We start from the raw sequence: 19,626 nt of genomic DNA, 5'->3' as shown, positions 1-19,626 counted from the left end.
CCAGGAATGTTAGCTAAAATTAGATTTATTAATAACATTTAGAAATGGACTCAGATGAACATATCATGGAGTTGAGGTGACTTTATGCTAATTTTGTTGATTTTACTTAAATTTGTCGTCCCATGCAGGGAACTCATTTACTAATCATGGCTGGAAGTGGAGACAAGTATAAGATGTTTCATTTAGTTGTAAACATTATAAGAATTGACTTCACAGTGCAATATTCATAGTGATATCACATTTAACTATTGAAGCAATATATCCTCTATGACCAGATTCTGCCTCTCAACTAAGATTTCCTGGAGTTCCTCAATTTATGGGATGCTGCTTGAGCTTCCCAGGACCCCTGTAAGTAGGTTTATACATTATCAGGGAATAGGGTGTCACAGAACAAATTACAATATCTTCAGTCAAAGACTTCTGAGGAGATGGTCCAGAATTACAACATAGAAAACCATGTTGTTACTTATGTATTCTCAACATGTGGATTTCAAAGTCTACTGATATGTTTGAATATTTCCCAAGGAATATGAGAAACAAAAAATATAAGTGTAGTTCGGGCAACAACTGAATGTTTAAATGTCCTGGCTAACCATCAAAATATTGGTCACTGTGTAGATGTCGTAAAAACTCTTCTTTTGGAAATCTAATTGTTAAAAGTAATAAGAACACTTGAATAAAGTTAGTACTATTAAAATTATCAACTATTCTTTTAAAATAAGCAACAACTCTGGGTGACACTGTTCCTAAATTAATCAGAGGTGTCTGTTGTGGTTCATTGACATATCATGCCCCTGTGAGTAGTGAAATCTAGTAATTCGACAAGATGCATTCCTCCTTTTTTTCCCATTAGACAGAACTGTAGTCAAGCGAGTACATTCTAAGTTAGATGAAACTCCTGGTCTTCTGTCAAAGATTGATCACAAGAAAGACTTCTCTTGGATGTAAGGTACTCAAAGTGATGGGTCTATATTCAAAGACACTACTATAGATGGTCTGTTCTGTCTTTTGATCGATATAAGATAGATAGATAGATAGATAGATAGATAGATAGATAGATAGATAGATAGATAGATAGATGACAGACAGATAGAAACAGAGAGAAAATAGAGATATTTGACATTGGGGTAGATAGGTCAATGATAAGTAGACATTGGGGTAGATAAGTCAATCTCACCTTAATAATTACTTGGAACTATAGCATATTCCCAGATCTTTAAATGACAGAGGAGGACAAATCCTCTCACAAGCAGAATGCTTACTGCATTCTAGATTCACCCCATCTCTCAACAGCTTAGCTTTACCCTAACTAATAGGTGGCAATTCAAAAGGATTCCAAGATAACATTTTAAAAATAGAATCATTGACTAAAAACAGATTTGACATGAAAATCACTGTCCTGAAGAAATAAACATACTTGACTTCTCTAAGAACTGTCAGAAATATTTTTGAAATCTCTTCTCAAGAGAGCAAGGCTATGTTTATTGAAACTTGCCCTTTAGATATAAGCATGCCAAAGAAATAAGGTGAATGGGTATCATTCAAATCACGGTAAGAAAATGTGTAGGTATACAGAAATTTGGAATAATTTCCTGTTTGATTACTTGAAACATTTAACCCATATTCTCAGAAGATAAAATTATGCCTTATAATTTTGTGAATGGTGTTCCTCTGTCCCTCCTTTTCTTCATTCTGGGACATGAGACCCTGGGCAGTGGTATAGACATTCAAGAAGGTTAGACCTCTATGGAAATACCCTTATAGACATACCCAGAGATGTGTTCTCTAGATGATTTGCATTCTAGTCAAGTTGACAATGAATACGGATCATTATCACTGCTAGCACAGGAGTATAGCCATTTTACACTGCTATATCAAAGAGTAAGTTCAGTGAAGTGTGGACAATTCTTAAATTCTCCCAAGAAGATCTTCAGGGGGTAATATTTGATAATGCTCCAGTTTTCAAAATGTCTGAAAGTTATACTCAGATTTACTGTGAAATGTGCAGGTCCTGCAATTCACTAATGTAGTGTTCCTGGATCATTAAAAGTCTTAATGTTTTAATGTTTCTTTTAAAATACTTCTTTTTAAAACAAAAGGCAGAATAACAGTAATTAGCAGCATCTAAGGAAGGGTTGGTTTGGAACTCATGGCTTCCTTTTAAGTCCTGGTCAGATTTTTACCTTGGCAAAATTACAAGGAAAGACATACCTAAACCTCAGAGAGGATATAAATCAATCAATAGATAAATAAATAGAATGTAACTCTAATCAGGTATTGATTAGAGGTATTGATCATTGAGTTCTGTTGAAACTGCACACCACAAAGATAAGCTAGCTTCTTCTTACTGTGTCCTCAGTATCCACAGAACCAAGCTGCCAAGGCTTTCACAATTTTCAGTGGAGCTCCTGAGGGAGCTCTGCTCATGCATATTTACTGCCTTTTTATATAGGGTGAACTAGCAAATACCTTTGTTAGATACTTGAGAATGTTTTCTAACACAAGGCTAGTGCTTTGCTTTGGTTTTTTGTTTATTTATTTTTTTTTTTTTGGTGTCTTTTGACTTTTGAGTCCCATGTAACTTGAAAAATGAAAAAAAAAAAAAACTTTGTACCATGTTCTGTGTGGGATATGTATGTAAACATGAGTGTGTCTGAGCATTTTGGCTGAAATTGTCTATTCAAATGAAGAGGATTCAGAGGTTTAGAAGCAGTTTCACACCTGGGATATTGCTGTCTCAAGCTAGTTCCCTCTATTGCTTCATGATGGTCAGCTCATAGAATAACATTTAAATATGATGTAATTGAGATTGGTTTGGCAGCAGCAATGCTGTGTACCAATCCTTTTCTACACTATGAATATGCATTACTCTCATTGGTTAATAAAAAGCTGATAGGTTGGTAGCTGGTCAGTAAGTTATGCAGAAAATCTAAACTGAGAATTCTGGAAAGAGGAAGGGCAGGGTCAGAGAGTTGCTGGCAAATGCAGAGAAGCAAAATGAGAATGCCATACTGAGAAAAGGTACCAAGCCACATGACTAAACATAGTTTAATAAAAATGGGTTAATTTAAGTCTAAGAGTTAGCTAGTAACAAGCCTGAGCTATCAGCCAAGCATTTATAATTCATAATGAGCCTCTGAGTCAGTTATTTGGGACTAGGCAGTTAGGACAGGAAACATCCATTTACACAGCAACATGTTTTCTCAAGGGAAGTAAATTACACTGATTCTAATGTCATTTTGTTTTGTGGAACAATGGTTAACTCAAGGATTGCCAAGAGTGATAATGTTCCCTATTGTGGATACATCTTGACAAGGATAAAAATCCTAGCATGCCAGAAAGCAGATTTTTATGAAAGGGAGACACATCATTATTAGACCACCTAAAAGGAAGTTTTCAAAGCAAATGGAAATATCAAAGGGAAGAGGAAAAAACACACACACACACACAAGAAGAGGAAGGTTGCAGAGATGAAAGCACGGACACATACTTTGGTCATTCTTTCCTTTCATTCCCAAATGCATTACCAGAGAGGGCTGTTCCCTCCAGCATGCTCAGAATTACACAGCAGTGGTGGACACACCTCCTCAAACCTGCCAGCATTTAAAGTACAGAGAGGCAGGCAGGCGTGGCCCCCAGCAGGGTCACTGGGAAGTATCTTCATCTCTTTCCAAGGCATGTCTGTCAATTTAGACAGCTGTACAGACAAAAAAATATTTACCATGCCCACAGAAGGTTATCGACATATCGCATTGCTTTCCTTTGTGCTCTTTAGGAGCAGAAAAAGGAACCTGAACGTTAATGAAGGGCTCTGTTACCCCATTAGAAAGTTTACACCCTGCAACATTTGGTAAGGATTTTGAAAAAAATAGACCTTGCACTCTAGCAGGTACTTCAACTAAGCAATATTGTACTGAAGGTGCTCTTCGGGTTTTCAGCCAGTAACCTGTTGTCTAAAATTTCCTTCTCTCTAAAAATACCCCGTATATACAAGAACACTTCAGATAGTTTCCTTTTTCTCCTGAGAGACTGTTTACTCAATTTCCAAGTACTCAAATGGACATAGATTTCTGCCTGGACTTTATATCAGTTAACTCTAGTGACTCTCATAAAACGGACCAAAATTATTTTTGCCATTTGCTTCTAGTAAAAATTCCTTTGCTCTGTATCATGTCTAGTCTTTTGTTGCTGTTGTTGTTAAACTTATTACCACCAGAGTATCCAAATGGGGCTTGGAGGGCAGAAGGCATGCATCAGGTCTGAAAAGTCCATCAGAGAAGTTCAGAATCGTCCCTCTGAGACTAATGTGGAGGCCAGTTCAAATGTTTAACAGCGATCAGGAGGGTTAGCCTCACCTGGATCTATTTTTCTAAAAGTAACACTGGCTTTTCTTTGGTGCCTTCCTAAATGAGGCTTTTCATCCTGAGAGTCAGCAGGAGGTCTGGGGCCCTGAGCAGCTGTGCTGAAAAACTTATGTAGGGGCGGTCAGACAGCCCTGAGAGGCCCTGTGGTAGTCAGGTTTCTCCTCCAGGGAAACTTCAAAGGAGGCAGGGTCTGTTCCAGCCATGTCTCTTCCTTAAATCAGGTTGAAGCATGGGGTAGGCTGTTCTCCTCAGCTGTATCGGGGGTACTGCAGAGTTTGCCTCCACAAGGCTAGGGAGTAGGAAAAGGCATGGGGGTGGGGTGGCTTCTGTTGAGGCCACCTGGCCCTGAGTGCTGGGGTAAGTCTTGTCCTGTAGGCACTCTCCGAATATGGTAGTCATTTGGAGTTTCTGTCAGATGAGAATGCCGTGGAAGTTGCATGGGCACTAGAGTGTCTTGTTTTTAATGAAACATTTTCAAAATATACATCCACGATACTCAAAATTGAGAGAGCAGGATGGCAGCTCCTTTTCAGGCCAAACTCTAAAATGTGATGATAAACACAAAGAAAGCGAGTGACTGATAAATGACAGCTTCTGGAGAAGCCTGTGGGGGTGAGGCATGTCAGAAGTCATAATACGCTCGCTCACTAACCTGTATGTCCCCCAGTGACCATAGTCCTAGGAGCTGTAACAAACCACAAAGGATTTCTGCTTAAGTGAAATGCCCTGTTCAGCCTGGGCCCTGTTCAGACTGGGCTCTCAGGTGAGCAAGTTCTGTGTTATTATTTGACCTGCCATGCCTACAAACACCTATTCTAAATTGAGATGCTTTCTAGAAGTGTTTCTTTTCCCTAAACTAGTCTTGTTCATCCACCAATAAGATACCACTTAGGTATGTTGGCTATAGATGACCACAAAGTATTAGATATTTCAAAAAGCAAAGAGAAATGATTTTGAAGGTTTTGACCATAATTATGCTTGAGGTCATGAATATATAGAGCTTGATTTGAGAATTGCACAATGTATCCATATAGCAAAACATCTCATGATATCAGGTGAATATGTACAATATTTATCAGGAGGAAATTTAAAAGGGAAATGACAACTGATTAGCTTTCTCTGCCTATTATTTTACCAATCAATTTTTTTTTCTATATCTTCAGTTAGGCAACAATTTGTGTGACATTATTACTCTCCACAACAATGAATATTTGCTAATCATTGGACACAGTGCTCTTCTGGATATAGGGTATAAGCAGTATATGCACCAGGGTGCTGTGAATCTTGACAAAGCCTGCTTGTTAAGAGGTACAGCTAGTGGTACAACACCTACCCAGCAAGAACAAGACTCTCAGGTTTTGACACTGCACACCACAAAATAATAATAATGATAATGATAACAAGAATCCAAACTGGTTGTGAGTAGGAAACTTATTTGGAAAACTGCATGAAGTAACATGAGGAAGCATTTATAAGTCATGTTCAAATGTCCAAAGGTCTCAGGAGGTGCAATGGACACAGGACTTCCTGGAGATGGAAGTGCAACCTGCCCAGATGTGCACAGCATGTTTCTTCTTGGTGTAACAGGTAGAGAGCAAAGGTGGAGATAGTGCAGATAACTTAAAACTTTGTCTCGTGTTTGTGTGTGTGTGTGTGTGTGTGTGTGTGTGTCAAAAGAGTGTATTATAGGGAAGATGAATGATTAGACTTTGTTACACATATGTTCTCAGGTTTGTGTTACAGAGGATGTGTCAGGATGGAGGAATGTCAAGGGATGTTCTGAAATAAATACTAGTCCTGACAAGTGTTTCATCAAAAATAACATCTCTGGCAAAAGTAAATAAATTAATTACTTAAATAAAAACTGTGCAAGTTGGGCATGATGTTGTACATCTGTAACCCCAGGACTCAGGAGGTTGGGACAGCAGGATCATAAGTTCAAAGACATTGCTTCAAATAATCCAAAACCAAACCAAAGCCACTGCAAACTAAATTGTTTGTTTAAACGTGTGAAAGCATATAAATCTGAGTACACTCCTTCACATCCTCTTAGCCTGGGTTTGGGTTTTTTCCTCTTTTTGAAAGTGCAATAGTTTCAGGGAATATAAATAGAAAGTGCCCATTGTTCCAAGGAGGGAGAATGAAGATGAACTCTCAAGTAATCGAATGCAATCCAAGGCTCCTGAGCAGATGGGAAACACGCAGCAAGTGGCGATACAGAAAAATTAATTTAGCGAGTTTTGCAGTATAGAATAAGAAAGGCAGGGAATGAAACCTATGATTATTCTAAAAATTTGCTCAAAATCAATTGTACCTGAAACTACAATTTTCAGTCTTTGCTTGTTTTTAATTTATTTTTCCTTTGTAGTGAAAGATGACTTTCTTTAAATATTTTACTAAATCAACCTTCCAGAAACCAAGATAAAAGTAAAACTAATGCAGCTAATTAAGAAAGATGTGCTACCAGACTCTGAATAAGAATAAGAAGACAACTATGCAACAATATACGGGTCCTGCCAAAGGGTCAAGGACTAATGAGAAAGCTTTGGTTTCATAATGGAAACGGATATCACTCTCAAACTGCCCAACGTAGAACAGGCCATAAACTACAACATCTTGGAATTTTCTACAAGTCAGTGCCATGGATTAAAAGTGAACATGGGTCTCTGGCCCCTGACTGCCGTGGGTTTCATCCTCATTCATAAATTTCCCTGAACAAAGAAAATCAAGATGAGAAGTCATGACTTAAGTACTGTATTTTTTGACCCAGTATTGTGCAAATGGCCCTACTTGCCTTTGCCTGGTAGCAATGACAATGACTAATCTTCATTGTCAGATTGACTGGCTTTGCAATCACCTAGGAGAGGCATACCTCTCTAGGTATCTGCAAGGTATTTCCATAGATGCTTAACTAAGAAGGAAAGTCCCACCCTGAATGTACACAGAAGTGCCCCTTGGGAGGATACCAGCTGAGCAGCATGCATCTCTCACATTCTCTTCGTGACTATGAATACAATATGACCAGCTCTCTCATGTTCCTACAACCAGTACCGTATGAGGAATGGTACCCTCAAACAAAGAGCCAAAATAATCCCTGTTCTTCCTTAAGTTGCTTTTGCCGGGAATTTCACCACAGCCATTAGAAAAGTAAAGAATGCCCAGCCCTTTCAGCAAGCGAGCATGAGCCACTCAACTGCAATCCCAACTGCCTTCACTAGTTCCTTCTCCTCCCAAGGGAAAGCTAAGCCAGTTGTTGATTGCCAGCCATATTCCCTCTCTAAGAAGGGATTCTTGTCCTTCTGGAAAGAACATTGACCAGGATCTACTTTAGATTGGACTTTGCATTCCCTGTCTATTTTTGGATCTATAGTCTCTCCTCATCTTCCTTTACTGTCCTGTTTTTCTTTCTAGCTACTTCCCTTTTCACAGCATATCCTATGGTAATTCTTTGCACATTACTATAATATTTTCAGAAACAAAGGCATCAATGGCCTGACATGGGAATAGACATAGAAGCCAATGTGGTGGCTTAGGCAGTGCTGTGTTTATTCATTGTTGAGGAAAATTAAGATCGTGATGAAGGAACATCCTCACAATGAAAATCATATCTGTAGTGTCAACTGGTCAGACTCCTCACACACTGAAGGTTGGAATGAGGCACGATACCACCTGCACACAATGCTTCCCATATGCAAATAGTTAAGATTTCTAACAGGGCATTTGTGAGGAGGGAGCAACATAAATGAAATGGACAAATGGCTTAGGAGAGCCCTGCCCTTACCTGTCCATTTCTACAGCAAGGACTCATGGTTTGTAAAGAGCAATATGAAAAGGAGGAGGGTCCACCTTAAATGTTTAAATGTATGACCAAGTTTTTGACTTCTTCATTTTATTTGGTTTTCATTTTATTCTCATCAAGGTCTTTAAAGGAATACGAGGTTAAGAAAAAGTCCATCTTTCACTACTTAAAATAATTTATTAACACCAGCAAAGAAAACATTTGCAAGTTATTAAAATATTTTTTTTATTTTTATTAATAGCCACTTCTTTGTGTAAAATGCACTGTTTGTGTATTTTACATTTTTGTAAGTCACAGTAAAAAAAAGATGATAGGCTTTGTGTACATTATACATTTTGTGAGAGAAAAATCTGAGTGTATTAGAGAAAACAATTTTAGAAGTCAACCTTGCTAGAAGAAAATTTTTTTATGTAACAAAAGACTTAGAGACACCATGTGTCAAATCATTTCATCTGGATGTTCAATGTAACCAAATTCAAGAACACAAACCAATCTGAATAACCCTCTGGGACTCCTGAGTGGACTTGACCTACATTTCCAGTCTCTGTAAGACACAGAAAAATAGATCCACAGAAGAATTTTGTATTTTTCCAGTTAACCATTCCTTACCCCTGCCCACCAATTTAACAATAACAACAAAAACTTACAAACATCATCAAGTGTTAAATCACTTACCATAAATGCCTGTTGAAATGCAGGGAAATGCCTGTGAATAAACCACAAAAACAACAGTAAATTTTAAAAGAACAGCTTTGCTTTAGCATCATCCTCTAGACGTCTATTTTGCCTGATAATGGGATTGCTTCTGTTTATGAAGTTACACTCAGAGCCGTGAGTTCAAGTATTTAGATGAACTCACAAGGCCCAGCTGTTAAAATTTCAGCAATCTCCTAAGACAATTGTTCAGTCATTATTATTAAGAAATTACGAAAGGTTTATGTTGTGATACATGACTGTAATCCCTGACATTCAGAAGGCAGAAATGGCTGGATCTCTGTGAGTTTGAGGCTAGCTACAGTTACATAGTGAGTTCTAGACTAGCTAAGACTACATAGTGAAACCCTGTCCCAAACAAAGAATCAGAATGTAATCAATAATGAAATAGATTACACCCAAGCAAAGACAACCTAATGATCAAAACTTATACTTTGCAATCACTTTGCCACATTTTTCTATTGTGTTTTTATGGATTCTTTACATCTCTTACATATGTATGATAGAGGCATCACATGGTACTAGCTTCTAAGCAAGAAGCTCTTCCTGCCTCTGTGCTGTGACCCTGCATTAGTGGTATGAAATATGGAAATCCCAGGCAACAGTCATCAAATATGGATGGTACAACTGTAACTATGGCCTTGTCACAAGCACACATTTTTGGTAAAATTCACCAAAATGCATTTAGTGAAAATCAAGTAGCTACTTAGATTTTACAAGAATGTTGTATATTTTTGTTCTCATATGCAAATTATACATTAGGAAAATTTATTATAAACTTATAAAGTGCATATAATTTTGTTTGGGGGAAAGTACTAAACACTGACTGACATATAATAGCTCCTACCATATTGTGCTGATAAGTAGTAAGGGTTCTCATTTTGAAAATGAAGGTGCAAATACAGATGAAGATTTTACTTTAGAAGAGGGTTTCTAGTGGTGGAATGTGAATCAGGTGTGGATTCACTTCTGGGTCAATTAATCAAGTCTTTCTGATCTTTGTGATTTTTCAACTATTAAAAGCTTATAACTTAGCCAACTAATTAGAACTAGTAAAGTTGTGAATCTTTAAGGAGAACCCACTAATTCCAATTTACTAGAGTAGCATACTTCCTAATTGCATTCTAAAACTTATCTTTTATGCACAGATAAGTGTGGCTGTCACCCTCATCAAAAAGACTTCTCTTTGCAGTAAACAGAGACTATCACAGAAAACCACCACTGGGCGATGGTGATTCCGCCTTTAATCTCAGCACTCTGGAGGCAGAGGTAGGAGGATCTTTGTGAGTTCAAGGCCAGCCTGGTCTATAGAGTGAGTTTCAGTTTTATAAGCTATGCCCAGTGTGACACACAGTCTCCTGCTGCTGCCTGCATATCAGGATGTATAATTCTCAGCACCTTCCTCAGCACTATGTCTGCCTGCAGGCTGCCATGCTTCTTGCCATGACTATAATGAACTAAACCTCTGAAAGTGTAACCCAGCCCCAGTTAAATGCTTTCCTTTATAAGAGTTGCCATGGTCATGTTGTCTCTACACAGCAGTACAAATCTTCCAAAACACTAAGACAGACCCCATGAACAGCAGTAAATGGACAACATCAAATCTACTCAATAGTATTTTTAGAGGTTCCTTGTCTCATAATGCTTTATTGAGCATTATTTTTATTTTTTTCTTTTTGTTCTTTTTCTTCTTTCCTCCATTTATACATCCTTTGAGTATACATGATGGTTTCTGGTGTTCTGTTTTTACTTTATTTCTTTCTGTGTGAATATGTGTCTTTGCATCTGTATGTGTTTCTTGTACCTTTTCTTTGGCTCTTTTTCTTCTGGTAGTTTGTTTACTTTGTTCTATTCCTGTTTGTTTTAATTTTATCTTCATTAATTTTATATTATTTTACTAAAATTACTAGCTCTTGTACTCTGTCTTTTCTTCTGCCTCCAACTCAGAGCAGTCAATAAGCTAGACAGGTGTGTTTGGGGGTGGCATGTTTTGAACTTTCAGGAGAAAGAAAACACAACAACTATTTCCACAAACAGGTACTTTCTACCCCACGCTTCTTCCTTCCACTTCATGATTGCAGCAGCTCACTTAACTGATTCATTTAATTCACTTAAGAGACAGTTTCCTCATGGGCAAAAAGAAACCTTGATCCGAGCCTCCAAAGGTTTGTTGGAATATTAAGAGGAAAAAGGAAGGCAACACTGTCTAACAAGCTACATCCAAATTAACGATGACACCAAGAGTGGACTCAGTGATGTCTACTAGCAGGTTGTTTCAAAGGATTTACTGGCCTGGAGCAGGTTGTCCTTATTGCAGCACTATTGATGCTTTGGATCACATACTTTTTTTTCCCCTGGAGGCTGGCCTGTGCATGTTTGGAGTGTCCCTGGACACATTTCACTAGATGCCAGGGACACTTCTGTAGTCATGACAGTAAATGCCTAAATTGTTAAATGTTCCTTAAGGGACAAATCACCCCTGTCTGAGGACCACTGATTTCAGAAGACAGCCTTTCATGAGCAGATTTTTCAGGGCTTGTCTCAGCTGCAAAACGACATCTCACTCAGAACCTTGACCCTCCTGGGGCAGCCCACACCAGTAACAGATCGATGACTTGTACAAAGGCCTGGCCATCTTGGCTTCCCCAATGTAATAATGAAGGGGCCGACTTCCATCAGAGCTCTGCATGGGGTCAGCAGGGCCTGGCACTAGGCCTGGTTCCCACTTCATCCTCTCCTGTAGTCTACTGCAGCTTCTTTCCTCTCTCTTCCCAGATGTCAAATCCTGAAGCATTTGTTAACAGACATCTGGCACATTCACTGTGTCTCAGAGTCTGCTTCCTGGGGAATTCATCTGAACTAACTGCCCTCCACTTCACCCTCAAGTCCAGTTACCTGAGTCGTTTCCCCGGATCTAGCAGAAGAAAGACTGTACTGAGCAGATAAGGGCAACTGTTATTTGCCTGAACTCTAGTCCTCTTTTGGAATCAATCATGCAACTGCATAACTGAGTCTGAATGTATGAAATGCCTTGTCTGTTTTAACAAGGAAAAATAGCTTCATCAGAAAATGATATTGTTGCCTAAATGTGAAGGGAAATGGTGATGTAATAGGGGATGACTTGGATAATATTATTGTGTTAGCTAGGAAGGCAATGATGAAGCAGAGATGGAAATATAATGGCATGCAGAATTTATTTTACAGAAAATAACTTTGAATATAATTCATGTAAACCAAATTTCCACCATTAAACACATTTTATTGAGAGGAATGAGAAAGGAGAAAACAAAAACGGAGGAGAAAGAGAGAGAGAGATCAACAAAGGGATTTTTGTAGTACATATATGGTCCATGTTCTTTGCCATAATAAATTTACAATGTGCACATCAGAATTGAGAAGCTTAAGATGTCTTTATTTCAAAGTTGCATTTAATATAACTACTTTCCTCAGAACTCTTCTCTCATAGAGAGATGTGAGATTGCATCCAGACCCAGGCCAATTATTTCAGTTTGTTTGAAGTACATTTAACTCAGCAGTCACCCATAGAATTTGAAAAATGACATCAGCAGCCCAATTTGTAAGCCTCTAGAGTCTCCTACCAGCAAACTCTGAGAGCAAAAGGACTCTGTGCTAATGGTGTCTGATCACAGAGCCATCAGAAACCTGATTCACACTCTCCTCCCCATCCCACCCCCACCTGGTCCCTCATGTTTCCATCCCTACCTGCCCCCAAGTCCACCCACAAAATCAGCCATATAACCTTCGACCTAGAGTCTATCTGGCTTAATACATGGGGAGGTGTTTAGTCTTACTACAACTTGATATGCCATGTTTTGTCAGTATCCATGGTAGCCCTGTCCTTTCCTGAATAGAAATGGAGGAGGAATGGATGGGGTAGGGTGCAGAGGAGAGGTGGGAATGAGGAACTGAGAGGAGAGAAGGGAGGGGAAACTTTGGTAGGGATATCAAAGAATAAATTAATTAAAAGAAAAAAAGAAATCTACTTGATGGCATTGGCTTTCAGCTAAGTTTTCCCAAGCCAGAATATGCTTGCTCCTTGGAAGAAAACCAATGAACCACTTGACTTGACAAAGAGAGAGGACTCTTCATTTGTGAAGTTGTAGATTGGACCAACTGGAAACCACTACCTTAGCCCAGCAGGTTGGTTTCACACACTTACAAAAGCACTAGAATCAGGAAGTCTATGGATTGTGTCTCCCGTGCTCAGCTGCATTTGCCCCCATTTCTTCTCTTTCTATTTCACTAACTGGATGGCAAGAACAGGAGCCCCCTCGACTCCTCAGTTGACTACGACATGGCTTCTGGTCACTGCCCCAGAACCCTCGTGCCCCTTACTTCATTTTCCCTGACCCTTGAAAAGAACAGAAAGAATTTATCTCTCATTCTTATTCATGGCCAAACCATGAACTCTTGGACAGCAGCCTGGCCATTTGATAGGCCTGACCCATTCTCATTTCCAAGGGAAGGTGTCCATTGACTTAAGTAAGTAGCACAGGGCACGGCTTAGCCATGAGGATTAACAGATGGGCAGTTCTAGTATCAGTGACCAGTTGGTATAAATTAACTACAAAGTGTTTCCAACCTTGAAGATCTTTCAGTTTCTGAGCCGACACACATATTTTATGGTTCATTCAGGTTTGGGTAGATTGCTCATTGTTTGCAGGCAAACAACACTACACGACACACCTTCTGTTTAAATGTTCTTAATTATGTATTACATTACACCGAATTGAGGAAGCTGTCACTTGCGGGAAACATTGTTTTCTTTCTCTATGCACTACCAAGAAAAAAAATGTTCTGTACACTAAAATAAAACATGTTTGCTTATCATTTGGAATTTTACTGAAATTGGTATGTTTAATTTATTTAGATAATTCTCAAAAGCAGATCTCTATAGCAGACATGGTGAACCTTTGGATGTCAACATGGTGTTGTCATCTACAAAGTTCATGTTTGAGAATTATGAAACACGTGACCCTGGAACCACACGCTGGGCACACCTGCCAAACATGATTAGAAAGGAGCAGAAAATGATTATTTCCTAAAAGTGCTTTCTATTTAGAGAGCAATACTTCTGAACCACTCCTTTACTCTGTCATACGTAAGTTTTTCAAACTTCTATTTCTGTACTGTCCGGAATGGTACTTATCTAATACCTAATAAACTCTCTGCTCTAGCTTCTTCACGGCCTCTACCACTCCTTTTAATGTTTGTAGCTGGTTCCTTTGCTAATGCCACAGTGTCACCAAAGGTCTGCAGACAGAAATGAAGGCACATCCATCTCTTCCAATGGCTCCTCATTGATTAGTCAACCAAAAGCCAAGGGTTTACACATGTCTAGTAAATCCACCAGGAATGACAGACAACCAGGTACTCATGTTAACAGACAGAGAAACTTTTTAAACAATGAGTATTTATTGTCAAATATCTAAAGTACAGTGCTGGAGAGATAGCTCAAAGGTTAAGAACACTGGCTGCTTTTCCCAAGGTCCTGGGTTCAATTCTCAGCAACCACATGGTGGCTCACAACCATCTGTAATGAGCTCTGATGCCCTTTTCTGGCCTGCAGGCATACATGCAGGCAGAAATCTGTATACATAATAAATCAATCTTTAAAAATATCTAAAGTACAAGAGGAATGCTATTGAATAAATTAGAATATGAGCAACTGTGTCTTAAGCACAATGAAATCTAGAGGACAATTCTTTGTCCTTAGTTGTGCCATAGTTACCTCATCTAGGATGCAGGGTACTTTGGAATTTCCTTTTGTAGTAACAGGAATGGTGTCAATCCAGCTTGGCATGTGATCCACTAATAGCTTCCACTGAGCCTTTACTATACTCTCTAAACATTTTTTGGAAAACTCTATTATGTAAGACACTTCCATTGGAGGTGCCAAACACATGAGTCTTTCCCTTTAAAATATATTATCTATGTGTTAATAAGATCTACATGATCTTCTTTGCTGTCCCCAAGTCTTTGTCCTTCCTTCTAGCCATACTTTTTACTATATGATCTCCTCACTTCTTCTGCAATGGATGGAATACTTGTTCTCACCCATCCCTCACCTGCAAATTCATATACTCAAGTCTGGACCCTACTGTGGTGATGTTTGGGGCTGTACAAGACCATGATGTAGAGGCCTCATGAGTAAAATAAGTCTTCTTGTTAGACACTATGTATATAGCTGGCTTTGCCCTCCACTATGTGAAGACACCAGAAAAAAATCAGTGTCTGAAGCTTTTATATCTTAAACTGACTAGCACCCTACCTCATATATCTCAGCCATATAGTATATAATTATTTATTATAGTGTCCTCAAGTGACTAAGAGATTCTATTGGGATTGTACTCAGGTCTAAATGTTTAGGCCAACTCCCAACTCATTTACTGAAATCTCAATACACTATGAAAGAACTTGAATTTCAAACTGGCAGCATTGAGAGGTGATTAGGTCAAGGGGTGAAGCCCTCATAAATGAGATTAGTGTCCTTCTAAGAAGGAACATGAAAGAGATGATCTCTTTCTGCCCAGTGAAAAAAGTTAACAAATAAGGCCATGTACAAACAAAGAGAATCTCACCTAGACACCAAGCTGCCGACACCTTGATGTTGAACTTCCTAGCCTCCAAAACTGTGACAACTAATGTGTGTTGTTTAAGCCATGTAGCCTATGGTATTTGTTGCAGTTATATGTCTTAACAAAGCTGGGAACAATGGGATTTTCCTTATTCCACTAATGATGAAGTCAAGTATGTGACTTAACTTGCCATGTGCTAATAGTGGACATGATATATGAGTTTAAACTTTTTATTCTTGCTCTTGGAGGAAACTCATGGAGAGTATGATGTGTGAAATACATGCTTCTTGCTGGCCCAGGATATCTGAAAAACACATCAAAAAGTGTAACAGAATTCACCTTTGGCTATGTGAGTAAGAAAAAAATTCCTTCTGGCGCAAGCCATTGAGTTGAGGAGTGGTTTGTCACACAGAACTGTTTTAGCAATGACAATGACAGATATCTGTCCAAACTTTGTGTGATTATAATGTTCTGGAACAAGGGATACTGGGTTCCTATGTAAGGTGATTATATGAAGTTCCTTTGGAAAGTAAGAGCCCTTACTGTGTCACTTACAGTATTATGTTAAGCAAAATGTGGAAAGTGAATAGTTGAGTTGGGGAAACACTAGTGCAGTGATGAGAGATTTAAAGTAGAGACACGAGACTAAGGTCACTCACTACTTAAGAGTCAGGGGCATGTCCACAAAATGTCTCAGTTTCCCCATATTAATAAAGAATTGAAGTAAATGTCTTAGCAAGCCATTCAATTGTATACTGTCATTTTTTTAAAGAAGCGTGAGTATTACAGCTTGTGCTGGGAGGCAGCAGCATGGCCATAATAATGGATAGAACTCCTCTAATTACTGTAGAATGCTGAATACTGAGGCTAGAGCTCTATGGATGTTATCTAATGTATTTCATGAAAGGACTGTGACAAAGCAGCCACTTTTTCCTGCTTATAAACGTAGAATCAAGCTATGATGGACAATGGACAATGTTATCAGAGAAAACAGAGGGGTCTGTTTATTTTCTTAAATGAAAAGTAATTGATTGTATCTTTTCTTATGGCTTTAATATTTCTTAGCTTGGTACCATAAATCTGGCCCAGACCATTATTGGGAGCTCACAGCCCCAGTGGTTAACCTATTACTATTATTCTGTTAATTGGACTTAGTATCAAACTGCCCTCTAAATTTACATCTCATCACCCACAGATTAGTGGAGCTCTCAGACCTCATCAGAGAAAGTTGTTAACCCAGAAATGGAAACCCACAACTAATTCAAGTGTAGAGAATTTGTGTCAGTGGACTGCTCAGTCACTAATGGGACATCTATATCATGCCCCTCTATCCCAGATTCAGGGACCTTCTAGAAAGAAGAGGTGGAAAGATTGTAAAAGCCAGAGATCATAGGAGACTAGGAAGAAAGAATGTTTTCTGGACATGGCGAGACCACTGTTCTCATAAACCCATGGCAGCTGTGGTTGCTTGCACAAGACCTGCACAAGATCAAACCCATCAACATACAAGCATGGAGGCAGGAGGGGATTATGGCACCCACCCCTAACTGAGTAGCTATTAATAATTGATAGCTTCTGGGTGAGGGAGAGTGTTTCTTTAAGCATGTAATCCTGAAGTGCTGGGGATGCTGTGAATGTGTTGCGCTGATTGATTAATAAATAATTAATAAATAAAACTCTGATTGGCCAGTAGCCAGGCAGGAAGTATAGTGTAGGCAGGATAAGGAGAGGGGAGGATTCTGGGAAGTGGAAGGCTAAGTAAGGAGTTGCTGTCAGCTGCAACCAAGAGGAGCAGGATGTAAAGTACTGGTAAGCCACAAGCCATGTGGCAAGGTATAGATTTATAGAAATGGGTTAATTTAAGATATAAGAACTAGATAGCAAGAAGAAATTGGGAGGGATAAGGAGGTGGAGGGATAGATCTGGAAAGGAACCAGGAAGAGATAATATATAAGACCTCAAAGAATTAACACAAATATTATATTAAAGTATTTCTTAATTACACAAATAATACATGAACATAAGGCTCAAACACGATAGATGTGGGCAGAGAGCAATAGATACTTTGTCAGTCATACCCCTACCTTGTTCTTAATGCACAAGCAATCCTCTGAGGCATTACTACCAATAGGGAATACTACCCTATTCATTTGTATTCACAAGGTTCTTTTCTTTATTTCATCCAATCACTTCCCACCATACCTTCACTACATTCAGAGGCTCATCAAGGCCAAAATTCTCATTCTGATCCTTCTTTATTGTAACTTTCCCACAGCCCTTAATAGTCTAGCCATATTCCTTCCTCTGATTTTCAAATTCTCAAAGCATGAACTTGCTTTTGTGCCACTGGCCTTGATGTCTCCTCTGCCTAGGACCTTTCCTTTTTGAGATGTCTCCATGGACTACTCCCTTGTTCCTCTTAGATCTATAATCAAATATAGATTTGATTATACAGGCTCTTGCTGCCTTCAGCTAAGTCAGCTAAGGTCTTCTGTGTACCTCCTTAAGCTCCTGCTTCCATGGACTCAATGCTTTTCATTGCCTTCCCAACTTCAATTCCCCATCCCATCCCTGCTCCACACTCACTGCTTAGGATGTAAGATCTCATAAAGGCCTCTAGTTCACTTATTATTATATAGGAATTAGAATTCAAAAAATGTTGATGAATAAATGATTCTCTTGTATGATATACACAAACATACTCATGTGTATTTTTATGTAATTTATAATATACATAAAGTTTTGTGTTCTTTGATTACAATATTTATATTCTAGGCCTTGAGAAATATTGAATGTTAGTGTGTGATGAACTAGATTGAATTTATAATGGCTGCATATGTGATTATATCATAGGATTATTCATCTTTTCTGTACTGCTGAGCATGAAGTTCTAATTTTCTTCTATGGGAAAATAGAGAATCCAGCAACAAATATCCTTAGTGGTTATTGTGCTGTGGTGAGGGGCTACTCCTAAAAATAAAATTAACCCACTTAGCCACTAGGTGAAGAGAAAGATCACATTTACAATTTTGAAAACATTGCAAAAGTCCTTAAATTTGTTGACGACTCTTAAAAATGCATGCCAACATGATACACATTGCAGTCCACAGCTGCATAGTTTGAAGACCACTGCCACTTATTGGAGAGTGTGGATAAGATCACACAGAAACGGCCAGCCCAGTGTTTTGAGTGCACTGGGAGAGCTCATCTAGGCACCATAATTATAAGCACTAACTCAGTTTCTTTTTGTTTTCTTCATTATACCTTTGAAATGGTTGTCATAAAGTCATTTATTGCCAGCTGCTTTCATGTTTATAATGATCCAACTCCATGCAGTATAAAACAAACTATTATGTAGCCATGAATAGTAGTAGGCCCCTTCCAAACTTTATATTATGCAAGGAGACAGCTGGATTAGTTCCACTGTGAATTTATTAGGATGCAAAATGTTGGAACCAGCCAAGGGAAGAACTTGATTTCTGCTTGAGCTTGCTCATATGACTGGTAGAAATGTTTTACTGAAAACTCTGCATATGTGAAAATGGGAACTGGTCTCCATAAACCTGCTGAACCGCAAAGAATGTTCTCTCGGTTCCATAATATTCACTCTGTAAACTCCACGTTACAGCAAAGGAAAAGCAACAAGCCAAACAAACCAAACCCTCCTAGACAGCAACTCGGTTGTGTTCCACACCAAAAGCTCCTACTAAAACAGAATGTCCTCCAAATGGTTTCTTTCAAATGACCTTGTTCAATTATGGTTCTGTCAGGATCCTCATTTTCCTTGTGATTAAGTACATGTATCAGGAAAATTTGATAACTCTGGACCCCAGGGGTAAAGTGTGGCTGGGAATGCCCTTTGGTAAAGCTGGTGCAGCGGCCAGGGGAAATTGAGATAAGAGTCAATCATTTTAGATCCCCTGAGAAGTAAATTATCCACTTGAGGCTGAAAGGCCATAGCTCTCAGCTACTGTCATCCCTAACTGTGCCTTCAGAGAACAATTTCCTGATTGAAGAAGAGGTACATGACCAGAAGAGCCCCATGCACACAAAAATGAGTCAAGATTCCTGGCTACAAGAACACAGGCCTTTGTGCAGGAGTTCTTTTTCAAGGATCTTAGAATTATACTTAGTATGGCCATAAAAGACA

At 38.8% G+C, this 19,626-nt stretch overlaps 1 protein-coding gene across 4 annotated transcripts in view; it reads right to left on the bottom strand.

The window, feature by feature from the left end:
- Nucleotides 1-19,626, bottom strand: part of Macrod2 (mono-ADP ribosylhydrolase 2) — a 1,982,629-nt gene that overhangs the window by 626,016 nt on the left and 1,336,987 nt on the right. For all 4 annotated transcript variants that reach the window (XM_006983683.4, XM_042276356.2, XM_042276357.2 and 1 more), the window contains exon 7: nt 8,839-8,869. In XM_006983683.4, the coding sequence (XP_006983745.1) occupies nt 8,839-8,869 (31 nt within the window). The remainder of the gene's footprint in view (nt 1-8,838; nt 8,870-19,626) is intronic.

Source organism: Peromyscus maniculatus, chromosome 4, assembly GCF_049852395.1.
Source record: "Peromyscus maniculatus bairdii isolate BWxNUB_F1_BW_parent chromosome 4, HU_Pman_BW_mat_3.1, whole genome shotgun sequence".
Classification (NCBI taxonomy): domain Eukaryota; kingdom Metazoa; phylum Chordata; class Mammalia; order Rodentia; family Cricetidae; genus Peromyscus; species Peromyscus maniculatus.
Note: the sequence above shows the minus strand (reverse complement) of the source record. Positions and strands in the feature narration are given on the sequence as shown.